Here is an 18,661-nt window from a genome sequence, read left to right on the forward strand (position 1 = left end):
CCGATCCGACCCCACGGAAATTTCCCACCGGCCACCAAGGTAAATCGGGAAGTGCACGTAGCGACCAACCCAGACACTAGGGTAGCTGGAGATCGAATCACAGGTGCTTGAGTGACAACCTGGATGTCCTACTGCGGCACCATTACCTCGGGGACTTCTTTAGCATCATCCGTGGTTCTATCTATAAGGTAAATTAAAAAGTTATAGTTGATCATTACAAAGAGGATATTATCTTGACTTCATTAAGATTTGACCTTTGTCCACTCCAATAAATATGTTTCATAATAATCAATTCGTCAATTCAATCACGCTCCGAAGATAATAATTAATTAAACACCAAAATACATACTGCGTAGATTTCAAACTCTCGCTTTCGGGACATAACTGAGTTGATTATGATGCAGTAGACTTACAGAAGAAGACAAGGGTTCGAACCTTAGCGAAGTCAGGTAATATCCTCTTGTATCGTGACCAATTGTAGTGGGGCCGTTAAGGTGACGAATTTCATTTTTCGGATTCCATTTTTTGCAGAAGTAAATTTCAAACTCTCATGTTTCAAAAAAAAAAAAAATCGGAAACATTTCTATAGCGTTTTTTTTTTTTTGCCAAATTACATTCGCAAATTTGGGGGAAAAAAGCTTCACGCTTTTTATATAGATCGGTCTCTCTCTCTCTCCCACCGTTCAGTGTATCGCTTAGTCGTAGTTGAGCTCCGCTGAACCCTAGCCCTAGCTTTCGCCCTCGCTCCCGTGAATTCGCCAGCTCTCGGCGTTTACCCTTCGCCCTCGGTCCCGGTTCCGGAGTCTGTGGCGGCGTGCTATGGGGATGGAGAACCACCTGAAGAAGTCGCCGTTGAGGATTCGGCTCCGGGTGACGGCGAGGAAGAAAGGGTGGAAGTTGCTCCCAGGAGAGGGATCGGACCAGAAGCGCAAGAGGCAGGAGTGTCTCAACACGGTGAAGAAGCTCCAGCGACGGGAGATCGGGGGGTTCCCCCAGCTGTCCCGTGGCAGCGCCGCCGTCACGCCCGAGAAGTTCCGGAATATCCAGCTCCAGGTTTGAATTGCTCGTACCCCTTTCGGTTGGGCGGGTTTTTCTTCTCTTTCTATTGCTTTGTCTTGCGGTGTTGTATTGGTCGATCGAGTTTGTAAAGATTTAGACATTTTAAAATTTTATGTAGAATATGCTTTTGAATAGATAAACTATGGCTCTGGGTGGATTTCTTGATTCATGCCAAGAGCTTTGATGTTGGTGGAGTTGTGGAAGTGAACAGAATCTGAAGGATCGCCTCTAATAGAAAATTGGAAGCTAATTGCCTGGTTTAGCAAAGCACTTATGATTGAAAACGAACATAAGTTTCCAACTATTGCATTCTATAAAACACAGAAAATCAGAAGAAGGAAAAAAGGAATGCTATCATAAGTGTGCAAGGGGAGGGGATAACTAGAATAAATCCATATTCATCATGCTGGAGTCCATTCTAGAGGAAAGTAATGGTCTACTAATACCCGGGAATCCACCAAGAGAAAACACAATTGAGGAGAAAAACAATTCTTTTGTTAAAGTTTTCATCTTTCCTCCTTAGGGGATTACTACCAATATACACTCAAGTAATAATGAACTACTCATAAAAAATTAAGGGGAAATAAATAAGACTAAATGCAGCAGTCAAGATGAGAAAAAAAAAATCGGTCTCTGTGCCAAATTGGGCCTCTATGGTTTGAATTGATCGGTACTGACTTATATTCAGGGGTAGGGTTGAGCGTGGGTCAGATTCCAAGTCAAGTGTTGGGTCAGGCATCGTCATTGGGCTGAGCAATTTACATCATGTTTGTTTGACTATTGCAATTCTATGACGTGGTTGACTTGGCACTTGAGTATTTCAATTGGGGTTCGAGTGATCATGTTGTTTCCGTTTGGAATTATTTATTATTTTTCATAATTTCAGGTAGATTCAGTATGATGTTCAGGAAATTTCAGAGTGCAGGTATTTTACAAATAAATTAATTCTTCCTTCCTTATGTGCATGTTTGTAGTCTCTTCTCACATGTGTGTTTGGTAGTCTTGGATACATTCTCTATGATTAAGATTGCATGTCATTGGGTATAATTAGTGAAAACATTGTCAAACAAGCTTATTTCAAATGCATCCTAATCTAATTCCATCATTATGCATGGAGGATAGTTGCACAGATATCCAATTGGCTTTTCTTGGATGTCAAGATGCACTTGAACATTGCACAAACCTATTTCAACATTAATGTTATCCAAAAGCAAGAAAATTTCCAGATAGTAATACTAAACTGCAGTGTTTATGGAAAAATTTCCACTGTAATTTAACTGAAAGTCAACAAATTAATGCCCAACTGAAATAATATTTTCAAGTCATAAAAGATAACACCATAAAAAAGAGACTATCTCTAAACCAAGTAAAAACTTTGCAATGTTAAGTTTGAAACCCTTTGATGTGTGAGGATCACCATGAGTTAGGCACTTATGAAGGAGACATATATGTCTTGGTTCTTTTGAACAGATCACTTTGCCTTACTCTTAGTTCTTTTTTTTAAATCAATTACTATATGTTGAAGTATTCTCTGAAACTGAAGCTCGAAGTATTTAAACTCAGGATATTCTATTTGTGGTAGTAGAAGATGGAATATTATGCTTGAATAAAAGTAGTGGCTATAGCTTTATTGCTAAGTTTGAAGTCTTGTTAAAGGAGTATTTGTTTGAAGTATTTAAACCCAGTCTTTTTTAAGTTACTACAGCATGAAGTATTATCCGAAACCAAAGTTTGAAGTATTTTAACCCAGGCTTTTCTATTTGTGGTAGTGCAAGCTGGATTACTATGCCAGAGTAAGAATAGTAGCTTCTTCATAGAAATAGCTTCGTTGCATTTGTGGTAGTGGAAGCTGGACTACTATGCTGAGTAAAAATAGTAGCTTCTCCATAGAAATAACTTCACTGCTAAGTTAAAGTCTTGTTAAAGGAGTACATGCTACAAAAGGCTGCTAGTCCTTACATAAACAGTTTTGGTAAATTATATGCTCACCAGTTGTAGTTTACGTTATCTCATGTACCTCACAATTTTTCCCTCTTGACTTTTGTCTAATATAAATTATAACATATATGTTATGTAAATTTTTTGACTCAATATACATATTAAGATCATTGATAATAATATTAATAGTTAGATGAGGTAATATGTATTTCAATTTATATGTTAAATATGTCACTTAATGGATTAGAGTAGAGTTTGTTTGTTTGTTTTTGTTTTTTTGTTAATATGGGTACATGGAAACATAGTTTTACATATAGCTATGTGTCGCTTGACTGGTGGACCAATACTTAATAGCTTAAATTAGGTTCCAATGGGTCCGATTGGTACGGGCAAAACATATCTTCCCACATACTTACGCGCATTGCAACACAAATTGAGATGCGGAGGTGAGGTGCAAGGCTTTACACGATTGCAACTTCTCTAAGTCTAATAACACGAGGCCTCATCAATGAGACTCGAGGGCAAGCCTTTGTGTTGTTCTTTTGCTTCTACAAGGTGAGGTTTCATATGAGGCAAGGCGCAATGCTTTCATGACTACCTTTAGTACCGGCAACGTGAGGGGAAATATGTGCTTTTAGGACTGCTTGTAGCATTGGCAACACATGGCGAGTCCTCTATTTAAGCCGCAACCTTCTCCTCTTCTTCTTCTTCATGTTCTATAATAGATAGGGCTCGATATGGGTCAATCTCGGTTCTTCATTGCCCCCTCACTCTGACTCCTTGATGCCTCCAACACTACATCTCACAAGATTTCAAAAAGAGTTTGTAGGCACTGCACTGTTGACTCACTGTAGCAATGTATATGCAATATGCGGGTTATGGAGGCACATTGTACTAAAATATTAAAAGATATTTATATTGATGTCAAATGGATTTATTACTTACAAAATTATTTTTTAATTGAAAGTTACAAGCTACTAAATAAGGTAGCTTGGAGTTTTAAGCCAATTTTGTTTGACTGCAGAAGTAGATTGCATATGTTATATGTAGTTATTATGTGGTCCCCTTCAAAATTCAGCTAGGCGGTCACTTATGCGGATCAAATGTTTTTTAAAAAACCATGTCAACATGCCCCATACGGCATTGACATCGAATTATTTTGTTTTGGGATGAAAAATCAAACTGTAGATTGAAACCCTATTTGAAACAATATTTCAAACCTTGCATGGAATACCATAATCTACGCATGTCCATGTTGTTCCCTCTTAGAACTCACATATCACGATGCACTAAAATGGAGATTTTGAAAAAAGATAGGAGATACATGAAACTTCATTGTAGAGCATGTACATATAATTTATCGGTGAATTTAGTCAATGCATGAATTAGTTATTGGAAAAAATGTGAATTTAGTCAATGCATGAATTGGTTATTGGAAAAAAAATGTAAGAAAAAGGAGGTGGATGTATCTAATAAGACGCTGCACATTGGCTTAGTCTCACATGGAAAGTTGTGGACTACTGAGAAGGTGCTTATAAAGTTGGATGAATGAACTACTATTGATTTGCCTTAATCGGTAAGTTTTCTTATGTGAGAGAGTTGTACTTTATATAAGAGAAAATTTAGTCTTAGGTTGGGTAGGTGTTTCAATTGGCAAGAACCGCCTGATGATAGCTATTGCTCGGAGGCCTTAAAGACTTGGGACCTCGATGAGGACATGAATTCTTAAGTTGGAAAGAATGCAAAAGTCTAGTTTAGTTCTGCTGGAGGTGTTCTAGACTAATGAGAGGCATAGATTAGTTGGCTATCATTTTAATTGAGCTTTAGCATTTTGGGTCCAATAATCGAGCCTATTAAGTAAACCTGACCAGTTCTCTGATTTGGGAATGTTGTTAATTTCCAGATAAAACTCAATGTGGGACTGAACTCCCTATGCCAAAAGGTAGAATAAGTGCCTCATTGATAATAGTTAGTTTTGTTTTTGTTAGTTCAGAAAATTCTCTTGAAGTTTTGATGTTGATTGGTGGAAGTTAATGCATGGGAATTTGCAAGCATGAAAATTTTCAGGCAGGTCAGTTTTAAAGGGAAGTTTATGTTCGACCATTAAGGAATGTCATTATTGAACAGGCATAAAATGGTGTGCTTAGCATCAACGAATTAAATATTGTTAGATTAAAATATAAAATATAACATAATCTATGGGATACCTAATTTTCATGCCTATGTTTTAGATAGAATCAGTCGTGGTTAACATTTTTCATGTTGAGTCTTCAAATACCTATAATTATTCATCATGAAATACAATGTTTTATTTTCTAAAACCCATGTGGAGTCACCTTCTGGGTTTGAGTTTTATGAGAGATATGATTCCCTAAGGGGGAGGCTAGTGGTGTCCCGCTATCATCACTTAATCCTCTTTGTTTTTCTCTGTTTGTTTCCAACTGTGAGTGTTGGCATTGCACAGAGAAGAGCCCCGCTATGACCAATGATACCTTGGGCATCTCGATGCATTCCATACTGATGCTGCAACACCAACACCATGTTGTTTCCATTGTGCTCTGGTGCACTTCACATGTTAAGAATGATGGCAATAGATTATGCTGCCTCCACAACCTCCTCTTTTGCTTCAATTACTCTATTGTTGGAAGTTTCATCATCACGTACTTCACACTCAAGTGGAGAAATTGATTGATACATAGTCATCTAATGTGCCTCTCACTACTGCCCTTCCATTAGTTATCTAGGTGGTGAATTGACCAACCAACCATGAGTTGTCTAAAGTGATTTTGTTGCCATTCATATGGTATTCACATTGATGGAACTAGATATTATATTTCCATTCAGGTTGTTTTTATGTAACAAATTGGACAGTTTAAGACATACCTAGTCATATGCCTATGTTTTAGATAAAATTAGTTATTTTTATCATTTTGTTTCCTAATTTCTACAAATTTGATCCAAAGCTGATGTTTTATTTAGCTGATTTGGTGAATATTGCATGGTGTTCAATTACTTACTATTTTAAGGGATCATTAAACATATTAAAATATGATGCAAAACTACTATAACTATCTTATGACATAAATATTAATTATATGTTGGATAGCCAATGTGAAAGGAGCACACTTGTTTTATTTGTGTAGGATTAAACAACATTCTGGAGTTATCTATCTGGTGAACATACAGTACTGTTTGATAGTCTTCATTATTTAGCACATTGACTTCTATTTGCTGCCTCTAGAGCATGAGTAAGGGTTCTCATTCCTGAGAAACTTTATACTACTTCACAAATTAGATTCAACTCTTCCTGCATCTTATTTCTGTGAATATGCACTAGTATCTTGTCATGCTATGTTTAATCCCACTGACTAACCATGTGAGGACCAGTGAAGGGAAGGCAGCATGTCCTGTACCTTTCTGTAACCTAGGAAAAACTTGGTTTTCTGCACACGTAGAAAATGCTTATGATCCACATATGAGAAGTTACCTGAAAACGAGTCATTTCTGTATCTTTCTCTTAGTGGTTTTGGCCCAATAATTAGTAAGCAAGGGAAGGTTATGGTCAGCAAGCCAGCAAGTCTTAAATTAATTAGTCTGGCATTTTCGGCGGACAAGTGAAACGGTGGTTTCTTTGTCACAATCAACTAAAGGTTTACTCCCATTAAAGGGCGTTTCCAAATGGTAGAACCTTTTGAAGAAATATTAGTTTTTTTTTTTCGTAAGGCTGATCTGAGCTGCCATCCAAGCACAGATAGCTTTATTAGTTATTAGAGAATATTTTTGATTTGAAGATTCTGAATTCAGGATCTTTCTCATCTCTGATATCTTAGGAAACGCAATATATGCATTTAGATTCTGAGCCACACCAACTAACCGATGGAACTAACACTCATCCATAAACCAGTTACAAATACGGATGCTTGTTGACAAAAAAAATACCACCTCAAAAGTTGGGATCAAAAAATTAGCAGTGACCTCTGAGTCAGTCTGTTTGAGTTTCCTGATGACAATCATCCAGGTGGCTTGGTGTGAACATGAATTAACCTAAACTAATCTCATTTCTCAATTAATTTTCTGGAGGATTTAGTTTTTTCACTATCCCAGCTTTCTGTTCCACTACACTAAATTCTTCAGTATCTTATTTGTGAATACAAGGGAAAAAGTCGAGTTAATACTGCATTTATCTAGTTTCACTATTTTGTTTCATCATCTATGTTGAAACAAGTGGACCGTTCGCTCACCATATATGTAAACTTCATTGTTTCACCGTCACGAATTACATTGTCAATTTTTAAAATTTCCAGCCAGTTGCATGTATTACCAAAATATGTTGCAGGTGTATATCTGATGCCTTGTCATAGAGGCTTAGGCACAATTTCTTCTTATTGATATTTCGGCTCATTTTCATATGCATATTCATGTCCAATGAATGAGAGTGTACATACATCGATAGCTATTCTTAGATTTTATCACTTGCATTGTGCAGCTAATCTCCTTGCAATATTTCATAATTTATCTTATGGTTTCTCTTTTGGGTATAACAGGAAGAGTTTGACACATATGACCCTAATATCCACTGGTTTCTGAAACTGCAATTTCTGAAGAAGAGGTCCAAGATTATCGAGATTGTTGCAGCAAATGATCTTATATTTGCTCTTGCTCAATCGGGTCTTTGTGCTGCTTTTAGTAGAAGTAAATCTTCCACTCAGACTGAATAGCTGGTCCTTTCTTTTGCCTTGTGATTGACTTTTGTTTCTTCTTGTTGCAGCAACAAACAAACGGATATGTTTCCTGAACATAAGCCCCGATGAAGTCATCAGGAGCTTATTTTATAATAAGAACAATGAATCTCTCATCACAGTGTCAGTTTACGCATCAGATCATTTCAGTTCTTTGAAATGCAGGACAACTCCAATTGAGTAAGCAATTCTTTCTCATGTGGATCAACGGGCAATGAGAATTTCTGCACATGAATAAATCTTCGGCATCTCTTATTTTAGTTGAGAGCAAACAGGCGCATTGCTGATTTTACTAGAAATGAACATAAATTGGCTTTTATTTATTGTTTATGATAACAAATCATACCGGACAACAAGTTTATGAATATGTTTTCCTTGACGAATAACATATCTGTTTCTTTGTGTTGCTCTGGCAAATTAACTGCAATTTATGTGCCTAATTCTGATTCATGACCTGTATTCTTATCTATTCAAATTGATGTCTATATTAGAATCTGTCAAATTTGCTATTTGAATGTGGTTTCTCTTGAGAAAATGATGACGGTGCCAAATAAACTTTGCAGATACATTAGGAGAAACCAGTTGGATGCCGGGTATCCTCTTTTTGAAACTGAATCGTTAAAATGGCCAGGATTTGTCGAATTCGATGATGTAAATGGCAAAGTGCTAACCTACTCAGCCCAGGATGGGTAAGCTTCTGCATATTCGGTATAACATCATCGTAAATTTATGCAGGAACATACTTCTGAGTCTCTTCCTTATGTTTTCAGCATTTACAAGGTTTTCGACCTGAAAAACTACTCCTTTCTCTACTCTATCTGCGACAAGGAGATCCAGGAAATTAAAATAAGGTCTCAAGCTCTTGAACTAAAAATAATATCTATAGAAATGTTTTCGTGATTGCCATTTTCCTATTTTGTCTCCTAATATCAGTTCTGGCAGCCCTGGCATCATGTTACTAATTTACCAAAGAACTCTGAGCCATGTACCACTGACGATACTCTCAATCGAAGATGGCAAAGTCTTGAAATCTTTTAGTCACTTGCTGCACCGCAACAAAAAGGTTGACTTCATTGAACAGTTCAATGAAAAACTTTTGGTGAAGCAAGAAAATGAGAACCTACAGATTCTCGATGTAAACTGCTAAAACTTTTCCTTATTTGTTCAGATTTGTTCGTTCATCTTTAACACCTTTAAGCTGTGAAAGCAGGTGAGGAATACCGAACTCGTTGAAGTTAGCAGGAACGAGTTCATGACCCCTTCTGCATTCATTTTCCTCTATGAGAATCACCTTTTCTTGACGTTCAGAGACAGGACGGTGTCAGTATGGAATTTCTGCGGGGAGCTGGTTACTTCGTTCGAAGATCATCAACTGTGGCATCTTGATTGTAACACCAACAACATTTACATTACCAGTGATCAGAACCTGATAATCTCTTACTGCAAATCTGAAGATGGGTGTGACGACAAGGGAGGAGGTATCATGCTCTATCCTGTTTGACTTACGAAATACTACTTCCTATCCGACTGTCTGATGATATGATCTTTGTCTCGTGCCTATTTCAAACAGCACCTCCTGTCGGCTCCATCAATATGAGCAACATCCTCACTGGGAAGTGCATAGCTAAAATATGCCCGCTCGATCCAACACTCCAAGTCGCTTCTCGAAAGCGTAGAGATGCCAACCGTTCTACGATCAGAAGCACCATCAGGGAGGCTCTCGAAGATGTCACTGCCCTCTTTTACGATGAGGAACGGAATGAGATCTACACTGGCAACAAGCAAGGTTTGATCCATGTCTGGTCTAACTAGATAGAATTACCGTGTCTATGCCTGTTTATAGTGTGGGTCTGCTCGATCGAGATCTACCTGCATGTCTGTGTTCTATCGTAGTTGTAATAGTATTGTATCGTTCGAGATAGGCTTAATATCTCTCTAAAATGGCCCCTAAGCAAAAATAATATACTTGCGGTTTTAGGGTAGCATAATTTGTATTCTGTATATCTCCTGAATCTATTAGCAAAATTCTTTCTGTCGCGTTAGATCTGTTTAAAGACTCGAGATTATACGTTCGTTTCGTTTAGACGAAACTTCCATAAAATGCTTGCCATTTTCTACGTGTTTCAGATGATACTTTGGTAATCCTTAGGGTGTGTTCGACCAGAAGTTGGATGAAGTAAAAGGCTGCGAACTAATGGTTGTTTTGCAGCCGAGAATTGTGGTCAGTCTGCGGCCATGAGCTTCTCATGAACTTGAGAGTTTATTATTGAGCTCGTTGAGATTTACTATTGAGCTCGTTGAGAGGTACTAAGAGTTGTTTTATTGGATTTTAGATGGATTAAAAATTTAGAAAAAAACAAGCTTTTATATATATATATACACACACACACCATATTGCCCCCCACGGCTTCATCACTGGCCTCAGCCTCTCCGGCTCCTTCAACGTCGACCCCTCTCTTCACATCGCCTGCCCTCTGCTCCCGTAGCTTCGTCAACAACTCACTCTCTGGTACCCTCCCCTCCGACGTCAACTGCCTCCATGACGTCGAGACCATCCTCGTCTACCGCAATGGGTTCTCCGGCCTCACCGCCGCCGATTGCTTCTGCGGCATGGGGGGGGGGGGGGGGGGGGGGGGGGGGGGGGGGGGGGGGGGTGGGGTGGTCATTGTCTGCGCCCGTGCCCTCCCTATCCTCCTCCTTTGCATGACCATGAACGCGTTGAAGACCACCGCCCAGAAAGAACAAGAAGTGGTGACGTTAGGAAAGTTCCGCAAAGCGAGAGAAACGGTCTTGCCGAGCTTGGTGGAAGTCGGCAGCCCCATCGCCGTTGCCGTCGGTGGAGCAGGGGAATTGGTGATGGTGAACATGAGGAAGGGAAAGTTCGAGCTTTCCAACCTGATGAAGGTGGAGGTGCTGGGGAGCGGCGGGATGTGGTATGTTCCGGTCAAATACCGCCGATGGTGAAGTTACCAGTCAACGAACTATTTGACACGATGATTTCCGGGTTGAGTCAAAGAGCGGGACCTGATCGGCTGATCCAACCTGAGGCACACTTAGAAGAAGAGGTTAGATTGGTGTTATGAGTCCCGGTAGGCTACTTCAACGCCCAAGTTAGGATTCCGGTAAGGATGGTGTGAAACGAGAGAGAAAAATAGTAGGAGCAAAGTTTCAGGGATCGAATCTTGAACATGGTGGTAAGCTGATCCTTTTATAATTTGCACTTGGCTTCCCCATGTATGACAGGGTGACGTCTTCTTCCTTGCTTGCAGTCACTTGTCGAGAAAGAAAAAATTCCTTCTTATGCTCCTTCCATTTTGACTGCATGTGCAGAGAAAGGGGGCATCAGAGGGAACTAGATTTGATAACTGTGCATTCCCCCTAGCCCTATGCGCAGAAGATGAGGTATTGGAGGAGACCATGTTTGACAATCTGGTACACCCTCTATCCGGACATGCAAAAGAAAGGGTATCGGAGGGGATCAAATCTGCAATACTTGCGAATACATTCTTCTTTGGGCGGTTGTGTGCTGCGCTAGGGCTCCGGGGGCTTGAGGTGAGGGCTCAAGATGAAGTAGAGTGAGGTGGAGTGGCTGAGAATAGATACTTGAGATGATCGAGATGCGGCTGGCCGAGACGAAGCTTGCCGAGACGAGCTTGGCTGAGATGCGACTGGCCGATACGAAACTTGTCGAGATGAGTTTGGCCGAGATGCAGCTGGCTGAAACAAGGTTGGCTGAGATGATTATGGTCGAGACAAGGTTGGTTGAGATGATTATGGTCGAGACAGGGTCGTCGAGATGTTGTTGGATGAGACAAGGTCGCCCGAGACAGAGTTGACCGAGATAAGGTTGGCCGAGATACAACTGGTCAGGACAAGGTTGGTCGAGATGATTACGACCGAGACAGGGGCAGACGAGACAAGGTTGGTCGAGATGCAGCTGACCGAGACAGGGTCCGTCGAGACAAGGTTGACCGAGATACAGCTGGCCAAGACAAGGTTGGCCGAGATGATTACAACCGAGACAGGCTCGAGACAAGATTGGCCGAGATGCAGCTGATCAAGACAGGGTCGGCCGAGATAAAATTGGCCGGGATGAGTATGACTGAGATTGGGTTGGCGATCCACCAAGATGGACTTGGTAGGGTGGGCCAGGCAAGGCCCATACGACGTCCTCATTACGATTTGATTGAATTCAAGGTGCAAATTATTTCAACCTGGAGGAGCTGAATCTATGTTGACTGATCCTGCCATTGCAACCTAACTTTGATCACTATTCGACCTTTGATTTTCCTTCCCGCGGGAGCCACATCATCAATATCACCCGCATTAGGGTTCACCTACAAATCGGCAATGGCGAGCGGTCGCCGGAGGCACTCGCGGGGCGGCCGGTGTCTCCGCAGTCGGACGTGTACTACCTCGGCATACTACTGCTGGAGCTGATGACCGGGAAATTCCCCGCGCAGTACCTGAACAACGTGGACGGCGGGACGGACGTGGTGGAGTGGGCGACGCTGGCGGTGGGCCGTGGGGAAAGGGCGGGAGGCCGAGGCGCTTGACCCGGTGATGGTGGCCGGCGACAAGGCGGCGGTGCCCGTGCCAGACTTGGTGCGGCTCGTGCACGTGGGGTGGAGTGCGCGGAGCCACAGCGGCGCGCGGCTGGGGCTGAAGGAGGCGGTGGAGAGAATCGAGGAGGTGGCAGCCGCCCCGTCGGCGACGGAGGTCAGCGGCAAAGCGCCGTACGCGAGGGATACTGCCGGCAGCGATCGGCTTCGGCGCCGGCGAGGTGGAAGGACGAGTGGACGTCGCTCGATCGTTCGTCGTGTCTCAACTCGTGATGTATTAGCTTGTCGTGTGTCGTAGTTCCCAGGGTATCAAATTGTTTATTTATTTATTTGAATATTTTTTTTCTGGATTTTTAATTTGCGACAAAAATTTTTATAACAAAAGAAATGCAGATTAAAAATTATGAAGCTAATATTTTGATGATTTTAAAATGAAGAAAATATAAAAGAATAAAAGTTAAAAGAGCACCTTTCTTTTTTATTGAAATAATCGAAAGACTATTATTGTTTTTATAATCGTCATATGAATCCATTTTCATTTTTAAAATAGCTATAAATTATCCGGAATTACTAAAATATATTAATTCATAATCACTATTGATCAGTATTAATTTAAATTGACGACGGATTCTCATCTGTGCAGTTATATGTTATTTAAAACATGAATTTTGAATTTTAATTGTTTAAAAAAATAATATATTTTTTTATCAGCACACAGCGATGCGCACGGTCGCACGGTCATATAAATAGGATCATGCAAAAGATTATTTCTGTATATATATAAAAGATACGATGTGATGATAAAAGATATAATTCTCATGATTAAATTAGTTAGTATGAGATAAATTTATTGAATAGTTGGAATTCTTGTCGCAATAGACTTTTGTCACAAATTTATGATGGAAATCTAAACCGTTTGATTTTAAAATCAACGATCGATCGTTAACTTGTTATAAACGAACAAGACAAAGAATAATAGAGAGCAAAGGAGAGAAATTCTTATTGCTTGTCTAAATGGTGCATCTCTACAATGCTTCATACATGTCCTATTTATAGGACTAATACAAGAACAAAAATTAATGAGTATTAATATGAAATTAAATTTCTCATATTAATGCTAGAATATAATGCACCAAGAGTTACACATAATGGCATAATGGCATCCATTTACTATTACATTTATAATACTCCCCCTTGGATGCCATTTATATACTGTCTCATTAAAAACCTTACCAGGAAAACCCAGTGGGAAAAAACCATGGTGAAGGAAAAAAGAGTGCAGTATGTAAACTCCCCCTCTTTGTAACATCACTTTAAACTTTCGAGTCTCCGCATGCCAATTTTATACACTAACCTTTTAAAGGTCGTAGTAGGCAATGCTTTTGTAAATAGATCTGCTAGATTATCTGATGAACGAATTTGATGAACATCAATATCACCTTTTTTCTGGAGATCATGAGTGAAAAAGAATTTTGGTGATATGTGTTTCGTTCTATCGCCTTTAATATATCCTCCCTTTAATTGTGCAATGCAAGCAGCATTATCCTCATATAAAATTGTTGGAGAATTCTTATTCACGGATAAACCACATGACTCTCGAATGTGATGTATAATTGATCTCAACCATACACATTCTCGACTTGCTTCATGAATTGCTATGATCTCGGAATGATTTGAAGATGTGGCGGTAATTGTTTGTTTCATAGATCTCCAAGATATAGCTGTACCACCATATGTGAATACATAACCCGTTTGAGATCTACCATTATGAGGATCAGATAAATATCCTGCATCTGCGTATCCAATCAATTTAGCTTCACGTACATATGGATAATATAATCCCATGTCCATAGTACCTTGAAGGTACCGAAAAATATGCTTAACTCCATTCCAATGTCTCTTTGTTGGTGAAGAACTATATCTCGCTAATAAATTTACTGCAAATGATATATCAGGTCTAGTATGACTAGCCAGATACATTAGCGCTCCAATAGCACTAAGATATGGTACTTCAGGACCAAGTAGTTCTTCATCATTCATACGAGGTCGAAATGGATCTTTATTTACATCAAGCGATCTCACGATCATTGGACAACTCAAGGGATGTGCTTTATCCATAAAAAATCTCTTTAACACTCTTGATATATAAGCAGATTGGTGGACAAAAATTCCATTCTCTAAATGCTCAATTTGCAAGCCAAGACATAATTTTGTTTTCCCGAGATCTTTCATCTCAAATTCTTTCTTGAGATAATCAACTGTTTCAGATAGTTCATCTGTTGATCCAATAATATTCAGATCGTCTACATAAATTGCAATTATTACAAATTGTGATCCAGATCTCTTAATAAACACACATGAACATATTGGATCATTTTGAAATCCATTCTTTAACAAATATTCACTGAGACGTTTATACCACATACGTCCAGATTGTTTCAATCCGTATAGAGATCTACATAATTTAACCGAGTAAAGGTCTCGACGATCTGAATTACATGCTTCTGGCATTTTAAATCCTTCAGGGAGTTTTATGTATATGTTGTTCTCAAGAGAGCCATATAAATATGCCGTAACGACATCCATCAATCTCATCTGCAATTTCTCGTGGATTGATAAACTTATCAGAAATCTAAATGTTGTTGCATCCACCACAGGAGAATATGTCTCCTCATAATCAATACCAGGTCTCTGCGAGAATCCCTGGGCTACAAGACGTGCCTTATATCTGACAATTTCATTTTTCTCATTTCTTTTTCTTACAAATACCCATTTATAACCGATCGGTTTAACACCTTCAGGGGTACGGACGACAGGTCCAAAAACTTTATGCTTTGCGAGCGATTTTAATTCAGCTTCAATCGCATCTTTCCATTTTGGCCAATCATTTCTCCGTCTGCATTCTTCTACAGACTTTGGTTCAAGATCCTCGTCTTCATTAACAATATCGCATGCTATAGCATATGCAAAATTTTCATCGACGTCGATTTCATCTCGATTCCATCTTTTCCCAGTCAAAACATAGTTTATAGAGATCTCTTCATTTTCAGGTACCTGTGATTCTTCTTTAATCATTTTCTCAATGACTGGATGCTCTTCTGGAGTAATTGTTTCCTCAATTTGAGCCTTTACTTCCTTTCTTTTTCGAGGATTTTTATCTTTGGAACCGACTGGTCTACCACGCTTCACTTGCACATTAGGCTCGTTAGCAATAATGGGTTGCCCTTCAGGAACATCAATTCTAATTGGAGCATTTGCAGCTGGAATATAAGACTTCGTAACTTTCTTAGGGTCAGTAAAAACATCTGGCAATTGATTTGCTAAATTTTGCAAGTGAATAATTTTCTGAACTTCGAGTTCAGATTGCTTTGTACGAGGATCATAATGAGCTAATGATAACTCACGCCAGTTTATTTCTTTTTCCAACTGCTTATTTTCCCCTTTTAATGTTGGAAATATCATTTCATCAAAATGACAATCGGCAAACCGTGCCGTGAATAAATCACCCGTCAATGGCTCAAGATATTTAATTATAGACGGTGATTCATATCCAACATATATCCCCAATCTCCTTTGGGGTCCCATCTTTGTGCGTTGTGGTGGAGCAATTGGCACATATACCGCACAGCCAAAAATTCTAAGATGGGAAATATTTGGTTCCTGACCATAAACCATTTCCAAAGGGGAGACCTCATTATAATGTGTAGGTCTGATACGAATTAATGCTGCCGCGTGTAAAATAGCATGTCCCCAAGCTTGTATCGGAAGTTTCGTTTTCATAAGCAACGGTCTTGCAATTAGTTGAAGACGTTTTATCAATGACTCTGCAAGACCATTTTGTGTGTGAACATGTGCTACTGGATGTTCAACACTTATCCCAATTGACATACAATAATTATTAAAAGCTTGGGAAGTAAATTCTCCAGCATTATCAAGACGAATAGATTTAATTGAATAATCCGGGAAGTGAGCTCGTAATTTGATAATTTGCGCAAGCAATCTTGCAAATGCTTGATTACGAGTTGATAATAAACACACATGTGACCATCTTGTTGATGCGTCAATTAAGACCATAAAATATCTGAATGGTCCACATGGTGGATGAATAGGCCCACATATATCACCTTGTATTCTTTCAAGAAATTTCAAGGGTTCAGCCCTGATTTTAGATGGTGATGGCCTTATTATTAACTTCCCTTGTGAACAAGCAGCACAAGAAAATTCATTGGGTAGAAAAATCTTCTGGTTTTTCAGTGAATGCCCACATGAATGATTAATTATTCTTCGCATCATAATAGCTCCAGGATGTCCCAATCTATCATGCCATGTAATAAAACTATGTTGATCGACAAACTTCTGGTTTGTAACGACATGTACTTCGCCAACACTTATGTTTGTGAAATATAGTCCAGAGGAAACTGCGGGTAATTTTTCTAAGAAACATTTTTTACCCAAGATGATACTTGTGATAGATAAAAATTCTTTATTGCCTTCATTTGAAGTCTCAATGTGATATCCATTTCTGCGGATATCTTTAAAACTCAATAAATTTCTTTGAGACTTGGACGAATACAATGCATTATCAATATAAATATTTGTTCCTCTGGGTAATATAATATTTGCTCTTCCGGAGCCTTCAATAATTTTGGAACTACCTGATATTGTATTCACGCATGTTCATTCATCACCAAGAAGGTAAAAAATTTCTTGCTTTTCAAAATGGTATGTGTTGAGGCACTGTCTACGAGACAACTACATTTTTCATTCGTCGAGTATTCGCTTCCGGGAACCTCCATTTTCTTCATGAGATAAAATAAAATAAAATATTAAGATAAAAATAAACATGAACAATACAAACACAACATCAAACTAAATATCGAGTTGGTGGTTAAGGTACATCTTTCTTATCAAGAGGGAGTTCATGATATTATTAAAATTATTTTAAGTATTTGAATGAACTTGATTAATAAAATTAATTACTCAAAATATGCGAAAATATAAATAAGAACTATGTAATCATGGAATTTCATTAAACATTATAAAGAAAACATAAATATCAAATGACATCATTGTTATTTTCATGCTCGACAAGAAAATCGGCTTCATCAAATTGGGAGAAATCATCAATACCAAAAGTTATTTTATCATCACCGGAAGCCGAAGTCGAGTTGGTCTCCATTATCATTTTTCTGCCATTGGAAACAAAGTTGGTCTCGATGGTCCCTTTTCCTTTTAACGATGCTTGATAAAGATCGATAAAATGCTTTGGCGTACGACAGGTACGTGACCAATGACCCTTCATGCCGCAACGATAGCATTTGTTCTCTATGGTCTTATTGATTTGATCCTTTTTATCATCATACATCTCTTTGTTGTTCTTCCCTTTCTCCATATATTGGGGGGAATTGTTGCGAAAATAGTGTCGACCACCACCACCACGTCCACGACCATACCCACGTCCACGTCCATTTCCACGGGCACGACGGCCACGACCACGATGTTGTCCTTCATAATTAGATGATGTCACATTCACTTCAGGGAATGGAGTCGATCCGGTTGGACGAGCTTCATGATTCTTCAACAAAAGTTCATTATTTTGTTCGGCCAATAATAGACATGAAATCAATTCAGAATACTTCTCAAATCCTTTTGCACGATACTGCTGCTGCAGGAGCACATTCGATGCATGAAAAGTGGAGAATGTTTTCTCTAACATGTCTCCATCAGTAATAGTTTCTCCACATAATTTGAGTTGAGAAGTAATCCGAAATAATGCCGAATTATATTCACTCACCGATTTGAAATCTTGAAGGCGCAAATGTAGCCATTCAAATTGAGCTTTTGGAAGAATGATCGTTTTCAAATGATCATACCTTTCTTTTAAATTGTTCCATAGGACCAATGGATCTTTCACGGTGAGATATTCAATTTTTAAACCTTCGTGAAGATGACGACGAAGGAAAATCATTGCTTTGGCCTTATCTTGGTCAGATGTGGTGTTTTGATTTTTGATGGTATTTCCAAGACCATTAGCGGCAAGATGAATTTCAGCATCTAGAATCCATGAAAGGTAATTCTTTCCAGTGATGTCAAGGGCCGTGAACTCCAATTTCGTGAGGTTCGACATGATGACTATAATAGAAACTAAATGATGAGATAAAAATGAACAAGATTGAAAGTTTTCAAGAATACCGTTGTCAACCTCGATGGACTTGACTTTCACAAATGAGGCACGAAACTTGGCTACCACGGACGAGGAGGGAGCCTTGACCTTTGCTTCGGAAACGAGAGCTTCGTGCTGATAACGTGTTATAAACGAACAAGACAAAGAATAATAGAGAGCAAAGGAGAGAAATTCTTATT

At 39.1% G+C, this 18,661-nt stretch overlaps 2 protein-coding genes across 3 annotated transcripts; one reads left to right on the forward strand and one right to left on the reverse strand.

Annotated features, from left to right (window-relative positions):
• Positions 1–692: 692 nt before the first annotated feature.
• Positions 693–9,790, forward strand: LOC141825065 (uncharacterized). 2 transcript variants are annotated; one of them, XM_074712441.1, is made up of 8 exons: positions 693–1,053; positions 7,542–7,689; positions 7,766–7,916; positions 8,300–8,425; positions 8,507–8,587; positions 8,670–8,871; positions 8,947–9,214; positions 9,307–9,790. In XM_074712441.1, exons 1-8 carry the CDS (start codon positions 820–822, stop codon positions 9,546–9,548), a joined length of 1,452 nt encoding a protein of 483 aa, XP_074568542.1. In that variant the 5' UTR covers positions 693–819; the 3' UTR covers positions 9,549–9,790. The 2 variants fall into 2 exon arrangements, with proteins under 2 accessions (XP_074568542.1, XP_074568543.1); XM_074712442.1 differs by having other exon boundaries at positions 8,679–8,871.
• Positions 9,791–17,354: 7,564 nt separating this feature from the next.
• LOC141823769 (uncharacterized) lies at positions 17,355–18,425 on the reverse strand. The gene has a single exon (XM_074711010.1). It carries the CDS (start codon positions 18,423–18,425, stop codon positions 17,355–17,357), a length of 1,071 nt encoding a protein of 356 aa, XP_074567111.1.
• Positions 18,426–18,661: the final 236 nt, after the last annotated feature.

This window comes from Curcuma longa, chromosome 3, assembly GCF_044706935.1.
Source record: "Curcuma longa cultivar G26 ecotype Majalengka, Jawa Barat chromosome 3, ITB_CL_G26_1.1, whole genome shotgun sequence".
NCBI classification, from domain to species: Eukaryota; Viridiplantae; Streptophyta; class Magnoliopsida; order Zingiberales; family Zingiberaceae; genus Curcuma; species Curcuma longa.

Bases quoted from the DNA above. Each gene is read 5' to 3' on its own strand.
- LOC141825065 (XM_074712441.1), top strand. From the start codon at position 820: ATGGGGATGGAGAACCACCTGAAGAAGTCGCCGTTGAGGATTCGGCTC. The intron at 1,054-7,541 runs GTTTGAATTGCT...TGGGTATAACAG, and splicing joins TCCGGAATATCCAGCTCCAG to GAAGAGTTTGACACATATGA. The intron at 9,215-9,306 runs GTATCATGCTCT...TATTTCAAACAG, and splicing joins GTGTGACGACAAGGGAGGAG to CACCTCCTGTCGGCTCCATC.
- LOC141823769 (XM_074711010.1), bottom strand. From the start codon at position 18,425: ATGTCGAACCTCACGAAATTGGAGTTCACGGCCCTTGACATCACTGGA.